Source organism: Narcine bancroftii, chromosome 8 (assembly GCF_036971445.1).
Source record: "Narcine bancroftii isolate sNarBan1 chromosome 8, sNarBan1.hap1, whole genome shotgun sequence".
Classification (NCBI taxonomy): Eukaryota; Metazoa; Chordata; class Chondrichthyes; order Torpediniformes; family Narcinidae; genus Narcine; species Narcine bancroftii.
This window is the reverse complement of record NC_091476.1, coordinates 58578885-58601404: the sequence shown is the minus strand read 5'-3', so window position 1 is coordinate 58601404 and position 22520 is coordinate 58578885. Positions and strand designations below refer to the sequence as shown.

The following is a 22520-nucleotide window of genomic DNA, read 5'->3' as shown; positions in this document are numbered from 1 at the left end:
TCAGCGTGGGTAAAGGTGATTTCAGCGCTGGTGAGGGTGGTATCAGCACTGGTGAAGGTGGAATCAGTGCTGGTGAAGATGGTATCAGCACTGGTGAAGATGGTATCAGCATTGGTGAAGCTGGTATCTGCATTGGTGAAGGTGGAATTAGCGCTGGTGAAGATTATATCAGTGCTGGTGAATGTGGAATCAGCACTGGTGACGATTATATCAGCACTGGTGAAGGTGGTATCAGAACTGGTGAAGATTGTGTCAGCAAGAGGGAAGGTGGTATAAGCGCAGGTGAAAGTGGTATCAGCACTGGTGAAGGTGCTATCAGCATTGGTGAAGGTGTTATCAGCACTGGTAAAAGTGGTATGAGTGCTGGTAAAGGTGGTATCAGCGCTGGTGAAGGTGGTATCAATGCTGATGAAGGTGGTATCAGCACTGGTGAAGGTGGGATCAGAACTGGTGAAGATTGTGTCAGCAAGAGTGAAGGTGGTATCAGCATTGTTGAAGGTGTTTAACAAAAGTAACAAACTCTGGTTTCTTCAATAACATTAAATTAAATCTCCATCTAAACGACGAATGTACTATCTCCGAACTTTCACAAGAAAAAAGCAATAGTGAATTATCTCTATTTTTATATTCAGCTCATAATACTCTGCCTTGTAAATGTGCTGATACCAAAAATAAATCAATTCTAGAAAACAAATCATACCTCGAAGAATAAAAAGAAAAATCTTTTTTCTGTCAGGTTAACTTTTCTCCAAATATTCACCAAATTTAAATCTTTCATTAATGCATTAATTTTAATTTGTGTTGCCATCTTTGATTTCCTTATACTTTTTGGATTTCTATCCAATAAAGGGTTGAGAACACAGTTAAAATCACCACCAACTAAAACATTTCATTAGCTTGAGTTAACAATAAGAAAGCTTCTGAAATGAACCACTCATCATCTATATTAGGGGCAGAAAGTTTCAACAAAGTCCACGATTCAGCAAAAATTTAATAATTCACTCTTAATACTCTATCAGCATACCGCTCTGAAGATACCAATTCAAAGGGTAATTTTTTTATGAATCAAAATTGCTTCTCCTTTTGCCTTAGAATTAAAAGAAGAAAAAACATGACCAACCCAATCCCTTTTCAATTTCAAGTGTTCGTTCTCAGTCAAATGTGTTTCTTCATTTTCACTTTTTTATATAAGCCAATATTCTCTTTCTCTTAATTGGATTATTTAACCGCTGCACATTAAAAGTTGCAAAATTCAATTGAGACATTTTTTTAACTACTAATATATTTACATACTATAAAATAATGCTCCCCTCTACAATTCTTCCAAAAAAGAAAAACCCCCTCAAAAGAGAAAAAAAAAATTAAAAATAAAAAAAACCAAAACAAAAAAAAAACCACACAAAGGTAGTAATACCCTAAAAAAAAGCTGGGTGTGGTAAACCCACTAGTGGCAGATGATTGTCAAAGTTTTCAGTGTCATCCACCTACCCCCCAGCCAGATACATATTAATTATTTAATCAAACACAATTGAATATAGTCCATATATTCAGCCAAATGATTCCAAGCCCAATGACTGCTCCGGATCTTCAACATCAAGAAGACTTTGTGTGTTTTTCCTATTTCTGTCATGACCATCTCTAATCTATTCACTTTTTCTTCTGTACCTTTTATTCTTCTTTTTTATTTCACTGAATTCTTGTGTCAGCCATTCTTTTAATGTTTCCATATATTCTTGAAAAATATTTTATCCATGTACTGTCCCTTCCCTTCATCTTTCATTTCTCTGTGTAGAGTTTGATGTTCTCCCTCCTCTTCTTCTGAGTCCAGTCCAGGATCTGTGTCCTTTACCTCTGTCTCTTCCGATTTTCTTCTTGGGTTATTTATCTTTGTTTGTTGGGCATTTTTGTTTTTATTATTTTAATTTAAGGTGTCTTGGTGTTGGTCTTCTTCCTCTGGGTTAGTCATTTGCTGTTTTTCTGATTTCCATTTTTTATTCTCTTCCTTCTTGTTCCCGTTATTTTCTATTTCTGAATTAAAAGAAGAAAAAACATGACCAATCCAACCCCTTTTCAATTTCAAGTGTTCGTTCTCCGTCAAATATGTTTCTTGTGAAAAAGCAATATCAATTTTCATTTTTTTATATAAGCGCAGCTTATTTTGGCTCCGTGAGCCATCTTTGTAGTCCTGCGCTCGGGGTTTCCACTGACCTCAAGGAGCAGGCTTCTCTCTCCACGGCGGGCTTCCTCCTACAGTTAAGGCCTTCACCTTTCTCTTCCGATGTCTTTCCTTCTTTTCTTCCCGTTGTTTTTGGTTTTTCTTTCTTTGCTGCCATTTTCTCCACACCTTTATTTTTAATATGTTATGGTTTCTGTGTTTGTGGTTTTGCATTTTCTTTACTTTTTTTTAAACTTTTCTGGAGAGGGCTGGTATTTTCTTACTGGTCACTACTCATCACATGACTTCCTGTGTGGTAAGACAAGGTGGCAGAACAAAAAACAGCCATAGAAATGGAGGTAGATGAATTAAAAAAGAAATTGGAAGAATCTGATAAAAAAGCTCAGAAGATAGATATAATGGAAAGCTATAATAGGAGAAACATTATAAAGATAGTGGGCCTTAAGGAAGATGAAGAAGGCAAAGATATGAAAGAATTTATAAAAGAATGGATCCCCAGGGTCCTAGGAATGCCAGAATTACAGGAAGGAATGGAAATAGAAAGGGCACACAGAACATTAGCCCCTAAACCACAGCCACAACAAAAACCAAGATCCATTCTAGTAAAATTCCTAAGATATACGACAAGAGAAAATATATTGGAAAAGGCAATGAAAAAAATAAGAGAAGACAAAAAACCACTGGAATACAAAGGTCAATTTTTTTTTTCTACCAAGACATAAGATTTGAACTCCTGAAGAAGAGGAAGGAGTTTAACACAGCAAAATTGACCCTATGGAAAAAAGGTTATAAATTTATGTTAAAATATCCAGCAGTGCTTAAAATAGTTATCCCAGGCCACCAAAGCAAACTGTTCTCAGATCCGGAAAAAGCACAAAAATTTGCAGAACACCTACAAAACAGACAGAGAGATGAAGAGATGTTACAAGAACAAAAATGACAACAAACTATATATAAAGAAGAATAAAGTATAAGTAAGAACTAAGAAGGGAAGAAAGGAAGTAAGGAGGGAATTAAGAGAGTGAGCTTTGTTATATGTGAAGATTAAAATATTTTCTGAGGGGGCTGGGTGGGGAAGAATAACAGTCACTGCGAAATCAGTTGACGCTTGCGAGCGGGTTCACAATCCAAATGGAGAGGGGAGATGTGGTTGCCTGACAAGGGACGAAGGGCAACTCAGAGAGGGGAGGGACTATTGGGGTTAAAGGAATTTTAGATATGGGAATAGTGGAAATATTTTATGTTTTAGAAATGTTGTCTTACAATGTGTTAAAAAAACAGAAATGGATAAGAAGGGAAGGTGGTGATGAGGAAACGGAAAGGAAAAGTAAACAAAGTTTGAAATGGCCATGTTGAACTATATGACTTTAAATATTAATGGAATACATAACCAAATCAAAAGGAAGAAGCTGTTAAATTTACTGAATAAAGAAAAAAATTGATATAGCATTCGTGCAAGAAACACATCCAACTGAAGTGGAAAACAAGAAATTTAAGAGAGATTGGATAGGGCATATAACAGCAGCATCATATAATTCAAAAGCCAGAGAAGTAGCTATATTAATCAATAAAAATGTACCAATCAAAATAGAAGAGGAAATAATAGATCTAGCAGGGAGGTATGTAATGATAAAAGGTCAGATATGTTCAGAATTTTGGAATTTACTCAATATATACGCATTTAATGAAGAAGATCAAAAATTTATGCAAGATATCTTTTTGAAGATCATAGATATGCAGGGGAATATACTAATAGGAGGGGATTTTAACCTTAATTTGGTCTCAAACATGGATAAAACTGGAAAAAAGACTAACAGAAAGAACAAAGTAACCAAATTTATAATTAAATCGATGCAGGAAATGCAACTTTTGGATATATGGAGGAAACAACACCCAAAGGAAAAGGAATATTCATATTATTTGGGTAGACATAAAACATACTCAAGGATAGTCCTATTCCTGTTATCAGCCCACATTCAAGGACAAGTTAGGAAAACGGATTGTTATCGGATCACTCACCCCTGTTATTGACAATAGAGCTAGAGGACATCCCACCAAGAATGTATAGATGGAGATTTAACTCCATGCTACTTAAAAGACAGGATTTTAGAGAATTCATTGAGCAACAAATTAAAAAGTACTTTGAAATAAATATGGAATTTTGATTTAAATATGTTTTTTTAAAGTCTGATATTTTAGTATTAGTTACTTTTCTTTTTGTTAGTATTTTAATCGGTTACGTTTTTGTTGTTTTTTTTGTAAGTGGGTTTTTTTTCTCACATATATTATTAACTTTATTAATTCTTCACTCTTTATTTTGGGGAGAAAATTTGCCTTTCCAAAATGTAGCACCACACATTTATCTGTATTAAATTCCATCAGCCATTTCTCAGCCCACATCTCCAGCCTTCCTAAATCACCTTTTAATCTACGGTAATCTACCTCACTGTCCACAACACCACCAATCTTTGTGTCATCCGCAAACTTGCTTATCCAATTCTCCACCCCTACATCCAGATCGTTAATATATACATAACATATAATAGTGGACCCAGGACCGAACCCTGAGGAACTCCACTAGTCACCGGCCTCCAATTGGACAAACAATTTTCTACCACTACTCTCTGACACCTCCTATCCAACCACTGCTGAATCCATTTCACTACCTCCTTATTTCTACCTAATGCCTCCACCTTTTTTCCTAACCTCCTGTGGGGAACTTTGTCAAAAGCTTTACTAAAGTCCAAATAGACAACATCCACAGCTTTCCCTTCATCAACCTTTTTTGTAACCCCCTCGAAGAACTCAATCAGGTTTGTCAAGCATGATCTACCCCTGACAAAACCATGCTGATTACTCCCTATCAATCCCTGTACCTCCAAAAATTTGTAAATAGCATCCCTCAGAACACTTTCCATCAACTTGCCCACCACAGACGTCAGACTTACAGGCCTATAATTCCCAGGTTTGCATTTGGACCCTTTCTTAAACAGAGGAACCACATGCGCCACCCTCCAATCCTTTGGTACCACCCCCGTGGCCAGTGACATCCTAAATATCTCTGTTAATGGCCCCACTAACTGTCCACTAGCCTCCCTGAGTGTCCTAGGGAATATTTTGTCCGGTCTGGGAGATTTATCCACCTTTATCTTTTTTAACACAGCTATCACTACCTGCTCGGTTATCCTTATATGCTTCATGACCTCCCCACTATTTTTCTTTACTTCAATTGGTTCAACATTTTTTTCCCTAGTGAATACCGAGGCAAAGAAATCATTCAAAATTTCCCCCATTTCCTCAGACTTCTCACTCAGCCTACCCTCGCTATCTACAAGGGGTCCAATTTTATCTCTCACTAATCTTTTACTTTTAATGTACTTATAGAAACCCTTTGGATTTATTTTTACTCTGTCAGCCAAAGCCTCTTCATGCCTTTTTTTGGCCTTTCTAATTTCTCACTTAAGGTTCGTTCTACACTCCTTGTAGTCCTCCTTCAACTTCTCAGCTCCCTGCTCTTTATACCTCTTGTACACCTCCCTTTTTCTCCTAACCAAATTTCCAATATTCCTCGAAAACCAAGCTTCCCTATGACTTCCAGCCTTTCCTTTGATCCACACTGGGACATAACTACTCTGTACCCTCAAAATTTCTTTTTTGAATATCCTCCATTTTTCATCAACATCCTTGCCTGAAAATATCCTGTCCCACTCAATACTCCCAAAATCCCTTCTTATTCCTTCGAAATTTGCTCTTTTCCAATCCAGAACCTCAACTTTAGGCCTCTCCTTGCTCTTCCCTAAAACTACCCTAAATCTAACAGAATTATGATCACTAGACCCAATTGGTTCTCCAACATTAATGTCCGCTACCTGACCTAGCTCGTTCTCTCTACTAACTGATTTAGAAAACAATCCTGAACACATTTAACGAACTCCAGCCCATCCAGCCCTCTAACTGTATGGGTATCCCAATCAATGTGTGGGAAGTTAAAATCTCCCATGATCACTACCTTATGATTTTCACACATATACGTTATCTCCCTACAAATTTGTTCCTCTAATTTTCTTGGCCCATTTGGTGGTCTGTAATACACCCCTATTAGCACCCTCTTGCCTCCTCCACCCTAACAGTTGGAAAGGGAAATAACAAATACAGAAAAAGAATTAGCAATAAAGGAAGATACAACTAAAAGACAAAAAAAAATGAAACACTACAAACATAAGGTGGAGAAGAACATAATGAAGACAAAACAGAAATATTATGAATTAGGAGAAAAAATGCACAATATACTAGCGTGGCAGCTTAAGACAGAACAAACTAAAAGAACGGTATTGGCATCAAGGAAAAAGGACAAACAAATTACATATAACCCAACAGAGATCAACGAAAACTTCAGGGAATTCTACGAGCAACTATATCAAACTGAAAACGAAGGGAAAGAAGACAAAATAAATGAATTTCTAACTAAAATTGAACTACTGAAATTGCAAACAGAGGAACAATATAAGTTAATAAAACCGTTTGAAATAGAAGAAATACAGGAGATATTAAAAAAAAAACTACAGAACAATAAAATGCCGGGAGAGGATGGACTCCCAATAGAATTCTATAAAACATTTAAAGACTTATTAATTCCTCCTCTCCTGGAAGTAATGAACCAGATTGAAAAAACATAAAACATACCAGATTCATGCAAAACAGCAATAATTACAGTAATACCAAAGATGGGGAAAGATCCATTAACACCAGCATCGTATAGACCAATATCTCTACTTAACACAGATTATAAGATAATAGCTAAACTATTAGCAAACAGATTGGCCTACTGTGTACCAAAAATAGTAAAACTAGATCAAACTGGATTTATTAAAAAAGACAAACAACGGACAATATCTGTAAATTTATTAACTTAATCCATGCAGTACAAGGAAACAAAACTCCAACAGTGGCGGTTGCTTTAGATGCAGAAAAGCCTTTGACAGAGTAGAATGGAATTATTTAGTCAAAGTACTACAAAAATTCAACCTACCAGATTAAAGCATTATATAAGGGAACATTGGCGAAAGTGACAGTAAATGGCTATATATCAAACCAATTTAAATTAAGCAGATCAACAAGGCAGGGATGTCCACTATCTCCCTCACTGTTTACGTTAGCTATAGAACCACTAACAGAACTGATAGTAACAGAAAATGAAATAAGAGGGATAAAATAAAAGAGAAGGAATATAAAATCAGTCTATTTGCAGATGACATCATAATATACTTAACAGAACCAGAAATATCAATAAAAGAATTACATAAGAAATTGAAGGAATATGGAGAAGTATCGGGGTACAAGATCAACGCAAATAAAAGTGAAGCAATGCCAATGAATAATGCAGATTTCACAAAGTTTAAGAAAGAATCACCATTTAGATGGCAAACACAAGCAATTTGATACCTAGGTATACAATAGATAATAATCTCGGCCATCTATACAAACTAAATTATCAGCCATTAATGATAAAATTACAAGACGACTTAGAGCACTGGAAAGACTTACCACTAACATTGATAGGAAGGATAAACTGTATTAAAATGAACATCTTCCAAAGGATACAATACCTATTTCAATCATTACCAATTGACCTAACAGAGAAATTCTTCAAGGAGCTAAAGAAAATAATAAGGAAATTCTTATAGAAAGGGGGGAAACCGAGGATAGCACTAGATAAATTAACAGAATGGTACAAACAAAGAGGCTTACAGCTACCAAACTTTAAGAATTATTATAGAGCAACACAATTAAGATACCTATCAGATTTTTATCAAACAAGGGAAAAACCAGATTGGACCAGGGGAGAAGATACCTGAACATATACTATATAAGTGGGATGAAAAGTTGGTGCAACATAGGAATTCACCAGTATTGCACCATCTGCTCAACATTTGGAAGAAGATTCACGTAGAAAGGAATAAAATAAATTATCAACCACCAAAATTAATATTGACACAAAATCAACTAATCCCTTTCACAATAGATAACCTTTCCTTTAGAGAATGGGAGAGAAAAGGGATCAAAAGAATAGAAAATTGTTTTTTGGAAAAAAAATTATTATCTTTTGAACAAATGAAGGACAAATATAGTATAACTCACGATACAATGTTTGCATACCACCAACAGAAAACCTACTTGAAGGACAAATTGGGAAACAGTCTGAGGTTACCAGAAGGAAGCAATTTTGAATATGTGATTACAGACACAATGATAATTTAAAAGTTTATAACAAACATGTACATCAAACTGCAAGAAAAGGAGAATGAGGAAACAAGCTGTAAACTGAAACAAAAATGGGAACAAGATCTAAACATAAAGATAAAGAATGAAACATGGGAAAAGCTATGCTCCGGAACTATGAGAAATACAATAAACACGAGGCTACGCATGATACAATATAATTGGTTACACAGGTTATACATCACACCCCAAAAGTTAAATAAATGGGACCCAAAAGTATCACAGATGTTTTCGCTGTAAGAAGAAAACAGGAACAACAATACATGCAATTTGGGCTTGTGAGAAAGTGAAAAAATTTTGGGAAGATCTAAACCAAGTATTAAATAAAATCAGAAAAAGCAATATACCAAAAAATCAAGAGATCTTCCTTCTAAGTAATATAAGAAATAAAGAACTTGGACTCAATTTGGATGGAGCACAAAAAAGATTTATTATAATAGCTCTAGCTGTAGCAAAAAAATGTATTATGCCAACCTGGAAATTAGAAGACAACCTGAGAATGCAGCAATGGTACATAGAAATAAATAAATGTATTCCATTGGAAAAAATAACATATAATTTAAGAAATAACATCACAATATTTGAACAAATATGGGAACCATTCATGAAACACAATAGAGAAATCCTACCACAGACCTCCACCACCTAAAATGAAAGAAGGAGAAGACAACGAAATGAACTGACTCAGTATGTAAAAGTAAAAGTCACAAATTTCTTGTTTATTTTTATTAAGTGATGACATTGTTTAATGAGTTTAATGTATCATATAGATTGAATTTTGAATAAATGGGATGGGGAGGTGAGGGATGGAGGGAAGGGAGGGAGGAAAAAGGGGAGAAAATGACACTATATATTCAAGAGAAAAATGTCTGTATGTATTTTGGTCAGTATGGTTCATAGTGTGAAAAATAAAAAAATTAAAAAAAAAGACTTTGTGTCATCTCTTCTTTCTTTCTATACTTTCCATTCTTTCCATTCCTATGTCCATTTCCATTTACTCCCCTCTTAGGAGATAATGGAGGAGAAGATCCATTTCTTCACAATTCTGCTGGAATTGGCAAAAGCCAATCATGAGCATTCTCAAAAAATTGAGATTGAAAATTTCCATTAAAAACCTTCAAAATTGCTGGATAATGAAAAGCGAACTTGTAACCTTTTTGCCACAAAACGTCTTTAGCCATATTAAATTCTCGTCCTCTTTTAATACCCTATTATGTTGAACCATTGATGGAAATCGATTCTGTCTTGCGTTCTGCACTGCCATATGTAAAATAATTTCTCGATCTTGATATTTTAAACAACGAATCAAGACTTCTCTCGGTGCTTGTCCTGGAAGTGGTCTTCTTCTCAGAGCTCTATGAGCCCTATACAATTCCAAACCTTCAGGGAAAAGCTCTTTAATCAGCACCTCTGGGATTCAGTGCTTAAAAATTTTTTAATGGTCAGCACCTTCCATATCCTCTGGGAGACCAACTATTTTCACATTATTCCTCTGACTGATTTTCCAACGAATTAATTTTCTTCATTAAATCTTTTTTCTGAATCCCCCAATCTACAAAAGAACCTTCCACTTTTTCTCTATTACATGCTACCTGAGTTTGACACTCAGAGAAAGCTGTTTCAATTTTCTTAAAATTATCTTGCACAATGTCTACTGATATTATACATTTATTAATATCACTTTTAACTACAGTCATTTCCTGTTTCAAAGTTGACATTTCATCACACAAAGTATTCATTTTTATTTTCATCTCCATAAATCCTTGAGTCATTTGAGTTGATATTTGTTTTGACATATTATGCATTTGCTGTATTTGACCAGCAATCCCTTCCAAAACAGTGAACACTGAATCCAGTCCGGATTCCACTTCCACTTTTTGAGATTTACCTTCTTTAACTGCAAGCTCCTCCTCCTGGATGAATTCCAATAACGTAAGTTCCTCTTCTTCCTCAGTCATCACAGGTCCTTTGACTAAACCGCTGCAGTTCTGGACAACTGACGCCGGCACCCCAATCTCTTCGGGACGCCAGCGTTCAGGCTCAACCACAGCACCGATTTTTTCCAACAGCTCCCGGTCCGCGATGCCACACGCAGGCCAGGAAAGGCCATTGGACGCGCAGAGGTGTCTTCCGACGCTACCCTGCACACCACCGGGCTGCCCAGCGAGGTCGCGGGTTTGTGAGTCCCCTTATTGGCTGTGCCGCCCACGCACATGGCTTCACATGAACGCGGGGCTGGAGTCCGCTAAGGCTTGGAGACTCCAACGACTCAGTGGATTCATCTATGTAGGTGGGCCTCAATTCTTCCGCATTTTTATATGGTAGATTTTTCTGAAGCTGAGGTTTAAACTTTTTCACATTAGATGCCATCATCAAGCACTGTTATTTAAATAACTGTAAATCTTATTTTTAATCACTTTTATACTATTGAAAAACCAAGTATTTAATGATCCAGCTGGGGAGATGTGGAACACATGTCTTCCTTCTATGCCATCTTGCCATGCAAGGAAGGAAAGGAATAAATAGGTCAGCACAAGGTCCTGTCCTGTGCTGTAGTGCTCTATGTTCTATGCTCTCAGTGAGCTGTTGAAAATGCAGACTCTGGGAGACAAATCATGTTTAAATTCAATCGGTGACATTTCTGTCCTCAGCCTCACCCATTGCTAGTGTGAGGATAAGCATAAACTTGAGGACCAACATATCAATTTCTTCTGAGACTGCCTTAAACCTGACTAATTATCTGTAACCCCATCCAACTGGTCTTTCATCTTGTATTCGTGTGTGAGTTCTTGGACAACACATCGATGAAGGAGAAGGTTCTTTACTTTAAAGTTGTTGTAAGAAACCACCATGAGGTTTTCAAACTTCCATTACAGATCTCTCATAGAGCAGTCTCCTCACCTGTGTCAGCCACGTATATTCAAACAGGATCCTTAAGACATTGCTGGTAGCAATGCAATCTTGGTCACTATCATTACAACTGGAATCATCCCTTCTTTTCCTTCTCCTGTTACATATTGTTCACCCTCTCTGGACCACCTCTTCCAAATGATTTCTCCCTTGACCTGTCTCCCCACCTCGCACATATTCTCTCCTATACTCTATCACCTTTGGGCCCCTCCCCCACCTTCTTTACTCTGCTCTTGAAACGTTGACTGACCTTCATGACCCACGAATACTGTCTGCCCTGCTGGGTCCCTACCTCCCACCTACCCCTGTTACCACAGAGGATTCTCACTTGCACCCACTCTTCCTCCCTCACCACATTCTGGGCCCCTAACAGTCCTTCCAAGTGAAGCAACACTTCACTTGTATACCTGTGGAAGTTATCTACTGCATAAGGTGTCACATTATGGTTTTTTCTACTTGGGAGAGTCTGGACACAGACAGAGAGATCGCTTCACTGAGTACCCACTGCAACAACGGGCACCTCCGAGTGGTCCACCTTAGAACATTTCAGCAGGCCCATTTGGCCCTTCTAGTCTGTGCTACTCTTTCTATCTTATTGACATCTTTTTTGTAGTTAGGTGACCAAAACTGCACAGAATACTCTGAATTTTGCCTCACTAGTTCAATTCCACACACCATCCCCACATCGATTGTCTATCTAAAGTCAAGTGCACTGTCAGACTGAGACAATTTGCAAATTAGAAAAACAACTAATTTTCCATCCGGGCAATCTCCAAGCTAATGGTATAAACATAGAATGTATAACATGGAACACTCTAGCACAGTACAGGCCTTTCAGCCCTTGATGTTGTGCCAACCCAAATAGTCCTTAAAAAAAGTACTAAACACTCCCTACCCCATAACCCTCTATTTTTCTTCCATCCATGTGTCTAAGTCTCTTAAAGCCCCCCAATGTTTTAGCATACACCACCATCCTTGGCAAGACATTCCAGGCACCCACCACTCTCTGTGTAAAAAACTAACCCCTGAGGTTTCCCCTAAACCTCCCTCCATTCCCTTTCTACAGATGCTTCTAGTGTTTGCTGATCCTGCCATAGAAAACAGGTGTCCAGGGGGGACATGGCAAGATGGCGTAGAGGTTTTTTAAGCACCCGTCTTTAAAGTTTATCTAAGTGATTAAAAGTTGTATCTTTATTTTTGGGAACATATAACCATATAACCACTTACAGCACAGAACAGACCAGTTCAGCCCTACTAGTCCATGCCGTAGCAAATCCCCACCCTCCTAGTCCCACTGACCAGCACCCGGTCCATACCCCTCTAGTCCCCTCCTATCCATGTAACGATCCAGTCTTTCCTTAAATGTAACCAATGATCCCGCCTCAACCACGTCTGCCGGAAGCTCATTCCACATCCCCACCACCCTCTGCGTAAAGAAATTTCCCCTCATGTTCCCCTTATAATTTTCCCCCTTCAATCTTAAACCATGTCCTCTAGTTTGAATCTCCCCCTTTCTTAATTGAAAAAGCCTATCCACATTTACTCTGTCCATTTTAAAATCTTAAACACCTCTATCAAGTCCACTCTCAATCTTCTACGCTCCAGAGAAAAAAGCCCCAGTCTGCACAACCTTTCCCTGTAACTCAGACCCTGAAATCCTGTCAACATTCTCGTGAACCTTCTCTGCACTCTCTCTATTTTGTTTATATCTTTCCTATAATTTGGTGACCAAAACTGTACACAGTACTCCAAATTTGGCCTCACCAATGCCTTGTACAATTTCATCATAACCTCCCTACTCTTGAATTCAATACTCTGATTTATGAAGGCCAACATTTCAAAAGCCTTCTTCACCACACCATCTAACTGAGTATCAGCCTTGAGGGTACTATTTACCATAACTCCTAAATCCCTTTGTTGCTCTGCACTCCTCAATTGTCTACCATTCAATGTATATGGCCTATTTAAATTTGCCTTTCCAAAATGTAGCACCTCACATTTAAATTCCATCAGCCATTTCTCAGCCCACATCTCCAGCCTTCCTAAATCACCTTTTAATCTACGGTAATCTACCTCACTGTCCACAACACCACCAATCTTTGTGTCATCCGCAAACTTGCTTATCCAATTCTCCACCCCTACATCCAGATCGTTAATATATATATGTATAACAAATAATAGTGGACCCAGGACCGAACCCTGAGGAACTCCACTAGTCACCGGCCTCCAATTGGACAAACAATTTTCTACCACTACTCTCTGACACCTCCCATCCAACCACTGCTGAATCCATTTCACTACCTCCTAATGCCTCCACCTTTTTTCCTAACCTCCTGTGGGGAACTTTGTCAAAAGCTTTACTAAATTCCAAATAGACAACATCCACAGCTTTCCCTTCATCAACCTTTTTTGTAACCCCCTCAAAGAACTCAATCAGGTTTGTCAAGCATGATCTACCCCTGACAAAACCATGCTGATTACTCCCTATCAATCCCTGTACCTCCAAAAATTTGTAAATAGCATCCCTCAGAACACTTTCCATCAACTTGCCCACCACAGACATCAGACTTACAGGCCTATAATTCCCAGGTTTGCATTTGGATCCTTTCTTAAACAGAGGAACCACATGCGCCACCCTCCAATCCTTTGGTACCACCCCCGTGGCCAGTGACATCCTAAATATCTCTGTTATTGGCCCCACTAACTGTCCACTAGCCTCCCTGAGTGTCCTAGGGAATATTTTGTCCGGTCCGGGAGATTTATCCACCTTTATCTTTTTTAACACAGCTATCACTACCTGCTCGGTTATCCTTATATGCTTCATGACCTCCCCACTATTTTTCTTTACTTCAATTGGTTCAACATTTTTTTCCCTAGTGAATACCGAGGCAAAGAAATCATTCAAAATTTCCCCCATTTCCTCAGACTTCTCACTCAGCCTACCCTCGCTATCTACAAGGGGTCCAATTTTATCTCTCACTAATCTTTTACTTTTAATGTACTTATAGAAACCCTTTGGATTTATTTTTACTCTGTCAGCCAAAGCCTCTTCATGTCTTTTTTTGGCCTTTCTAATTTCTCACTTAAGGTTCGTTCTACACTCCTTGTAGTCCTCCTTCAACTTCTCAGCTCCCTGCTCTTTATACCTCTTGTACACCTCCCTTTTTCTCCTAACCAAATTTCCAATATTCCTCGAAAACCAAGCTTCCCTATGACTTCCAGCCTTTCCTTTGATCCACACTGGGACATAACTACTCTGTACCCTCAAAATTTCTTTTTTGAATATCCTCCATTTTTCATCAACATCCTTGCCTGAAAATATCCTGTCCCACTCAATACTCCCAAAATCCCTTCTTATTCCTTCGAAATTTGCTCTTTTCCAATCCAGAACCTCAACTTTAGGCCTCTCCTTGCTCTTCCCTAAAACTACCCTAAAACTAACAGAATTATGATCACTAGACCCAATTGGTTCTCCAACATTAATGTCCGCTACCTGACCTAGCTCGTTCTCTCTACTAACTGATTTAGAAAACAATCCTGAACACATTTAACGAACTCCAGCCCATCCAGCCCTCTAACTGTATGGGTATCCCAATCAATGTGTGGGAAGTTAAAATCTCCCATGATCACTACCTTATGATTTTCACACATATACGTTATCTCCCTACAAATTTGTTCCTCTAATTTTCTTGGCCCATTTGGTGGTCTGTAATACACCCCTATTAGCACCCTCTTGCCTCCTCCACCCCTCAATTCCACCCAAACAGCCTCACTGGTCGATCCCTCCATACCATCCTGCCACCTCATGGCAGTAATGTCCTCCTTAACAAGCAGAGCAACTTCTCCTCCTTTTTTACCCCCTGATCTATCACATCTAAAACAAATGTATCCTGGAATATTAAGTTGCCAGTCCTGCCCCTCCTGTAGCCAGGTCTCACTAATTGCCACAATATCGTGACCCCAAGTATCTATCCATGCTCTCAGCTTATCTACCTTGTTCACTATGCTTCTTGCATTAAAATATATGCATCTCAGAGAATGACCCTCACATATATTCTCTTTTTTACCTTCTACCCTAATCTCCATCCTACCTTTGTTATCTTTTTTATTCCTAGCTAGGAGTCCATACTCCCTGGACACTGCTCTCACACTCTGTTCCCCACCCCCCTGCCAAACTAGTTTAAACCTTCCCCCACAGCTCTAGCAAATCTGCTTGCCAGCACATTGGTCCCCCTCCAGTTCAAGTGGAGTCCGTTCCTCTTGAACAGGTCCAACCTTCCCCAGAAGAGATCTCAATGATCCAGAAATCTTATCCCTTGTCCCCTGCACCATCTCTTTAGCCACGCATTCATTCTCCACATCCTCCTATTTCTACCCTCACTAGCTCGTGGCATGGGCAGCAATCCAGAGATTACTACCTTGGAGGTCCTGTTTTTTAACTTCCTACCTAATTCTACATAATCCTGTTTCAGGACCTCATCCCCACTTCTAACTAAGTCATTGGTCCCCACATGGACAACGACTTCTGGCTGTTCTCCTTCCCCTTGCAGAATGCTATGTACTCGATCAGAGATATCCCTGACCCTGGCACCAGGGAGGCAACATACCAACCTGATCCCCTATCTCGTCCCACAAACCTTCTATCTGTCCTTCTGACTAATGAGTCCCCAACTACAAGAATCCTATTCTTATCCTTCTTTCCCTTCTGAACCTCAGGGGCAGCCCCTGTGCCAGATACCTGACCCCCACGACTCGTCTCTGATAGGCTGTTCCCCCCAACAGTATCCAAAGCCGAATACATGTTGCTGAGGGGCACTTCCACAGGGGTACTCTGCACTGGCACTCTCCCTCCTTTCCTCACAGTACCCAATTCCCTGACTCCTGCCTTCTAGGGGGTGACTGTCTCCCTGTAATTCCTCTCTATCACTCCCTCTGCTTCCCTTATGATCCTCAGTTCATCCAATTGCAGCTCAAGCTCCCTAACACGGTCACTCATTATATGCAATTGGATGCACCTTTTGCAGGTGTAGTCATCAGGAACGGCTGTGCAGTCTCTGATTTCCCACATCCTACAATTGGAGCACTTAACTACCCCAACTGACTCCATTTCCTCCTTTCTTACTATAATACCCTTTACTAATAAGCTCCTTCTTAGCCCCGAAGTCCCTCGACCCAAAGTCCCCACTCCTTCACTGGGCCACTCACTCACTGCGCCGTTCCTCGCTGGCCGCTCACTCCGTTTCTACTCCTTTTATTAACCCCTTAACCCCAATTAACTCCCAGCTCCTCCTCCTCCTCCTCTCACCCGACACCAGGCACTGACTCACTGTCTCCTCCGACCCCGAGTCTGACCTGACTGAGCCCAAGTCCCGGTAAGTGCAGCTTTTATTTTACTCACCCTCTGATGCTCCTCCTCTGATGCACTTACCGGTGTCTTGGTACATGTGGGTACAAACGACAATGACAAGAAAAGGGAGGAGGTAATGAAAAGGGATTACAGTGAGCTGGGACGAAAGATGAAAGACAGGAACGCTAAGGTGGTGATCTCGGGATGAAAAGAATGTAAGGATAAGGAAAATGAACGTGTGGCTGAGGTGCTGGTGTACAAGGCAAGGATTTGGCTTCTTGGATCATTGGGATCTCTTTTGGGGAGGGCATGATCTTTACAAGAGGGACGGGTTGCACCTAAATCGAAAAGGTGTCAACATTTTGGCAAGTATGTTTGGTACAGCAGTGGGGCAAGGTTTAAACTAATTTGGCAGGGGTATGGGAACCAGAGTGATAGGAAAAAGGGTAGGGAAGATAAAGTAATGGCCAGGAAAGGTAAAATAGGAAAAGTAATGTTGGGAGGAGAAAGTAAAAAATCAGATGGTGCAGTGAGTTTTCGGGTCAATGATAGTGTTAAGAAAATTACAAAGAAAAATAGTGGGCAGAAAAATCAAAAGAAAAGGTTATAGAAGTCACTAGATCTTTCTTCTTTGGCTTGGCTTCGCGGACGAAGATTTATGGAGGGGGTAAAAAGTCCACGTCAGCTGCAGGCTCGTTTGTGGCTGACAAGTCCGATGCGGGACAGGCAGACACGGTTGCAGGGGAAAATTGGTTGGTTGGGGTTGGGTGTTGGGTTTTTCCTCCTTTGCCTTTTGTCAGTGAGGTGGGCTCTGCAGTCTTCTTCAAAGGAGGTTGCTGCCCGCCAATCTGTGAGGCGCCAAGATGCACGGTTTGAGGCGTTATCAGCCCACTGGCGGTGGTCAATGTGGCAGGCACCAAGAGATTTCTTTAGGCAGACCTTGTACCTTTTCTGTGGTGCACCTCTGTCACGGTGGCCAGTGGAGAGCTCGCCATATAACACGATCTTGGGAAGGCGATGGTCCTCCATTCTGGAGACGTGACCCATCCAGCGCAGCTGGATCTTCAGCAGCGTGGACTCGATGCTGTCGACCTCTGCCATCTCGAGTACTTCGACGTTAGGGATGAAAGCGCTCCAATGGATGTTGAGGATGGAGCGGAGACAACGCTGGTGGAAGCGTTCTATTGAAAGGACAAAGAACATAAGGGCACTTTATCTGAATGCCCGCAGTATTAGAAATAAGGTTAGTGAACTTGAGGCGCAAATCGGTACCCATGCCTATGATTTGGTAGCCATCACGGAAACATGGCTACAAGGTGACCCTAAATGGGAATTAAACTTTCAAGGGTATCAGGTGGTGCAAAGAGATAGACAGGATGGTAAGGGAGGTGGAGTTGCACTCTTAATCAAAGATGAGCTCCAGGCAATAGTGAGGAATGATATAAGATCTAAAGAGCATAATGTTGAGTCCAATTGGGTAGAGATAAAGAATAACAAAGGGAAAAAATTATCGGTGGGTGTTATCTATCGCCAACCATATAACAATAGCTTAGTGGCACAGGAAATAGAGAGAGAGATAAGTGAGGCATGTAATAGTCATGGGAGACTTAACTTCCACATAGATTGGGAAAATCAAGTTGGTCATGGGAGTCTGGAAGAGGACTTCATAGAATGCATCCGCGATAGCTTTCTTGAGCAGCATGTTAAGGAACCAACAAGAGAAAATGTTCTCCTGGATCTAGTGTTGTGCAATGAGATAGGTAGAGTAAATGATGTAATAGTCAGAGACCATCTGGGAAATAGCGATCATAGTATGATTGAATTTCTCATTCAGATGGAAGGGGAAATAGTTAGATCTAAAACTAATATATTATGCTTAAACAGGGGTGACTACCATAGGATGAGGGAGGAATTGGGCAGAGTGGACTGGGAGCACAGGCTAATTGATGAAACAGTTGAGGAACAGTGGAAGATTTTCAAAGAAATATTTTGTAATGCTCAACAAAAATATATTCCAGTCAGGAAAAAGGGCAGCAAGGGAGGGGAAAATCAACTGTGGTTAACAAAGGAAATAAAAGAGAGTATAAAATTGAAGGCACAGGTATACAAAGCTGCAAAGAGCAGTGGGTTACTGGAAGATTGGGAAAACTTTAAGAGACAACAAGGGGTTACAAAGCGGGTAATAAGAAATGGGAAAAAGGATTATGAAAGTAAATTGGCACAAAATATAAAAACAGAAAGCAAAAAATTTTATAAATATATAAAACGGAAGAGGGTGGCCAGAGTTAACATAGGACCCTTGGAGGATGAGAAAGGAAAACTGGTAGCAAAAAATGAGGAAATGGCCGAGGCATTAAACAAATATTTTGTATCAGTCTTCACGGTGGAAGACATGTCCAGCATGCCCAAGTGCGGAGTTAAGGATGCGAATGTTGGGGAGGGCCTTGATAAAATAGTTGTTACAAAGGAAGTAGTGATGGAAAAACTAATGGTACTAAAACCAGACAAATCACCTGGTCCTGATGATATGCATCCAAGGGTCCTGAAGGAAATGGCAGAAGTTATAGTTGATGCATTGGTGGTCATATACCAAAATTCCTTGGATTCTGGGCAGGTCCCGGCAGACTGGAAGACAGCAAATGTCACGCCACTTTTTAAGAAGGGATGTAGGCAGAAGACTGGAAATTATCGGCCAATTAGCTTGATGTCTGTGGTTGGAAAAATGCTTGAAGCCGTCATTAAAGATGAAATAGTGAAACTTTTGGAACGTAAGGGTTCAATCAGGCAGACGCAGCATGGTTTTAGAAAGGGAAGATCTTGATTGACAAACTTGTTAGGATTCTTTGAGGATATAATGGGCGCGGTGGATAGAGGGGAACGGGTTGATGTTGTATATTTGGATTTCCAGAAAGCGTTTGATAAGGTGCTGCACAAGAGACTTATCAGTAAGTTACAGGAAAGTGGAGTCTGGGGAAGTATATTGGCCTGGATTGAAAATTGCTTGTCTGACAGGAGGCAGAGAGTTAGGATAAATGGGAGTTTTTCAGGTTGGCAGAGTAAGTGCCAGGTCATCAGGTAAGTGGGGTGCCGCAGGGGTCGGTGTTAGGCCCACAACTGTTCATCATTTACATTGATGACTTGGAGGAGGGGACAAAATGTGGTGAGGCCAAGTTTGCAGATGACACCAAATTGAGTGGAAGAGCAAATTATAATGAGGATGTGGAGAGTCTGCAGAGGGATATAGTTAAGCTGAATGAGTGGGCAAAGGTCTGGTAGATGGAGTACAATGTTGGTAAGTGTGAGGTTATCCACTTTGGCAAGAAAAATAAAAGAGCTGAATATTATTTAAAGGGTGAAAAACTACAGAATGCTGTTGTGCAGAGGGACTTGGGAGTGCTTGTGCATGAATCGCAAAAAGTTAGGTTGCTGGTGCAGCAGGTTATTAAGAAGGCAAATGGAATGTTGGCCTTCATCGCTAGAGGAATTGAATTCAGGAGTAGGGAGGTAATGTTGCAACTGTATAAGGTACTGGTGAGACCGCACCTGGAGTACTGTGTCCATTTCTGGTCTCCATATTTGAGGAAGGATATACTGGCTTTGGAGATGGTCCAGAGGAGGTTTTCTAGGTTGATCCCTGGGATGAAGGGGTTGACTTATGATGAAAGATTAAATCATCTAGGATTGTATTCGCTCGAGTTCAGAAGAATGTTTCTTATAGAAACATATAGGATTATGAAGGGTATGGATAGGATAGATGTTTTTTGAGCTGGCCGGGGAAACTAAAATGAGAGGACACAGTCTCAAGATTCAGGGGAGTAGATTTAGGACAGAGATGAGGAAAAATAGTTTTTCCCAGAGAGTAGTGAATGTTTGGAATTCTCTAACCTGGGAAGTGGTTGAGGCTGCCTCATTAAACATATTTAAAATTCGGTTAGATAAATTTTTACGTGATAGAGGAATTAGGGGATATGGGGAGAAGGCAGGTAGGTGGAGTTAGGTCATAAATTAGATCAGCCATGATCGTATTGAATGGCGGAGCAGGCTCGATGGGCCATTTTTGGCCTACTCCTGTTCCTACTTCCTATGTTCCTAATGTTAAAAAAATGAAAATTCAATTACAGAAGAAATTACCTTTTAAAAGTGCTGAAGAATTGAGGCCTACCTGTTCAACTGAAGCCACAGAATTGTCGTTTGGAACCTCCAAGGCACAGAGAACTCCTGCCAGGCTGAGTATTACATCGGCGACGACCTTGCCTCCACAAGATGTTGCCGGCATGATGACGAGCTCGGCCGGAGTCGATCCGCGCGTTTGTGATGTCAGGTGCGCAGGCGACCCGGCTGAGAGAAGAGCCCTTGAGCCCGGGCTGCCATCGAGTGGGCTGGGTACACGCAGAATGATGTCAGAAGCTGCCTCTGACTTGTAAATAAAGCTTGTCGTGTCATCAGTTTTAAAGAGACTCATGTGTGAGAAGTTTTATTTCTGACATTAGACATCCTTATAAACTAACAATATAATCACTTGCTACAAAATATCACTCCCCTTCTAGTAACTTAAAACCACTCTCCCTCCCCTAAATATTTTTTAAAAGAAACTATATAAAAATATTTAATTATCTCCCCCCCCACCAAAAAATCTACCCGAAGGTAGTAACGCCCTAAAATCTGGGTGTGGTAAACCCCACTAGTGGCAGATGACTATCAAAGATTTCAGTGCTATCCACACCCCCCAGCCAGAAATACATCATTCACATCAATACAAACCAGTTCTGTAAATATATTCAACCCATTGACTCCATTCCCAATGATTGTTCCAGACCTTCAATGTCAACAAGACTTCTTTATTTCCATTTTTTCCATTCTGCCTATTTCCATTCCAATTTTCCCTCTTTTTAGGTGACGGTGGTGAAACTCTTCCATGTCCTCGTAAATCCGGTAATGAATTAGCAAGAATTAATGCATCATGATCATTCTCAAAAAATTGAGATTGAAAGTTGCCATAAAAGACTTTTAACACAGCAGGGTATGGAAAAGCAAATTTATAACCCTTCAGCCACAGTACTTTAGCTGAATTAAATTCCCGTTGTCACCTAATAATTTCCTGACTCAGATCTGCATTAAAAAATACTGTTATTATGAATCATCAGTCCTGATAGTTCAGGCACCGAACTATGACTGCCCATGTCGGTTGTCCCAGTAATGGTTTCTTTCATAACGTTCTATGTGCCCTCTCCAATACTAAACCTTCCGAAAAAACTCTTTGCCTAACACCTCGGGAATCCAATTCTTGAAAAGTTTTATTGAATCAGACCCTTCAATGTCTTCTGGAAGACTCACAATTTTCACATTGTTTCTCCAAATTTGATTTTCCAATGAATCAATTTTTTTTTCAGTAAATCTTTCTTCTGGAATCCCCAATCCAAAAAAGAATCTTCCACTTTCTCTATTTTTTCCTTGTTACGTACGTACAACTTGAACTTTTCATTCAGAAAAAGCTGTTTCAATTTTTTAAAAAATTTCTTGCACAGTATCCACTGATTTAATACATTTACTGACATCCCTCTTAACTGGTAGATATATCTGATATTTTAGTTGTCACATCCAGAAATCCTTGAGTCATTTGTTTAAACATATTGTCCATTTGATAGGCAATCCCTTCCAAGACTTTGCAAACAGATTCCATTCCAAATTCCAGTTCCACATTTTGAGGCCTACCTTCTCTAGACTCCACCTCCAATTGTTCATGTGAACTGCTCATTAAAGGTAAGTCTTCCTCTTCTTCCAGCGTTGTCAGGCCCTTCCCGGTGCGGC

The 22520-nt window shown here is 39.8% G+C and overlaps 1 protein-coding gene across 1 annotated transcript; it reads left to right on the top strand.

The window, feature by feature from the left end:
* Positions 1–78: 78 nt before the first annotated feature.
* Positions 79–21169, top strand: LOC138742000 (uncharacterized). The gene is made up of 4 exons (XM_069896196.1): positions 79–270; positions 373–511; positions 10410–10741; positions 20834–21169. Exons 1-4 carry the CDS (start codon positions 79–81, stop codon positions 21134–21136), a joined length of 966 nt encoding a protein of 321 aa, XP_069752297.1. The 3' UTR covers positions 21137–21169.
* Positions 21170–22520: the final 1351 nt, after the last annotated feature.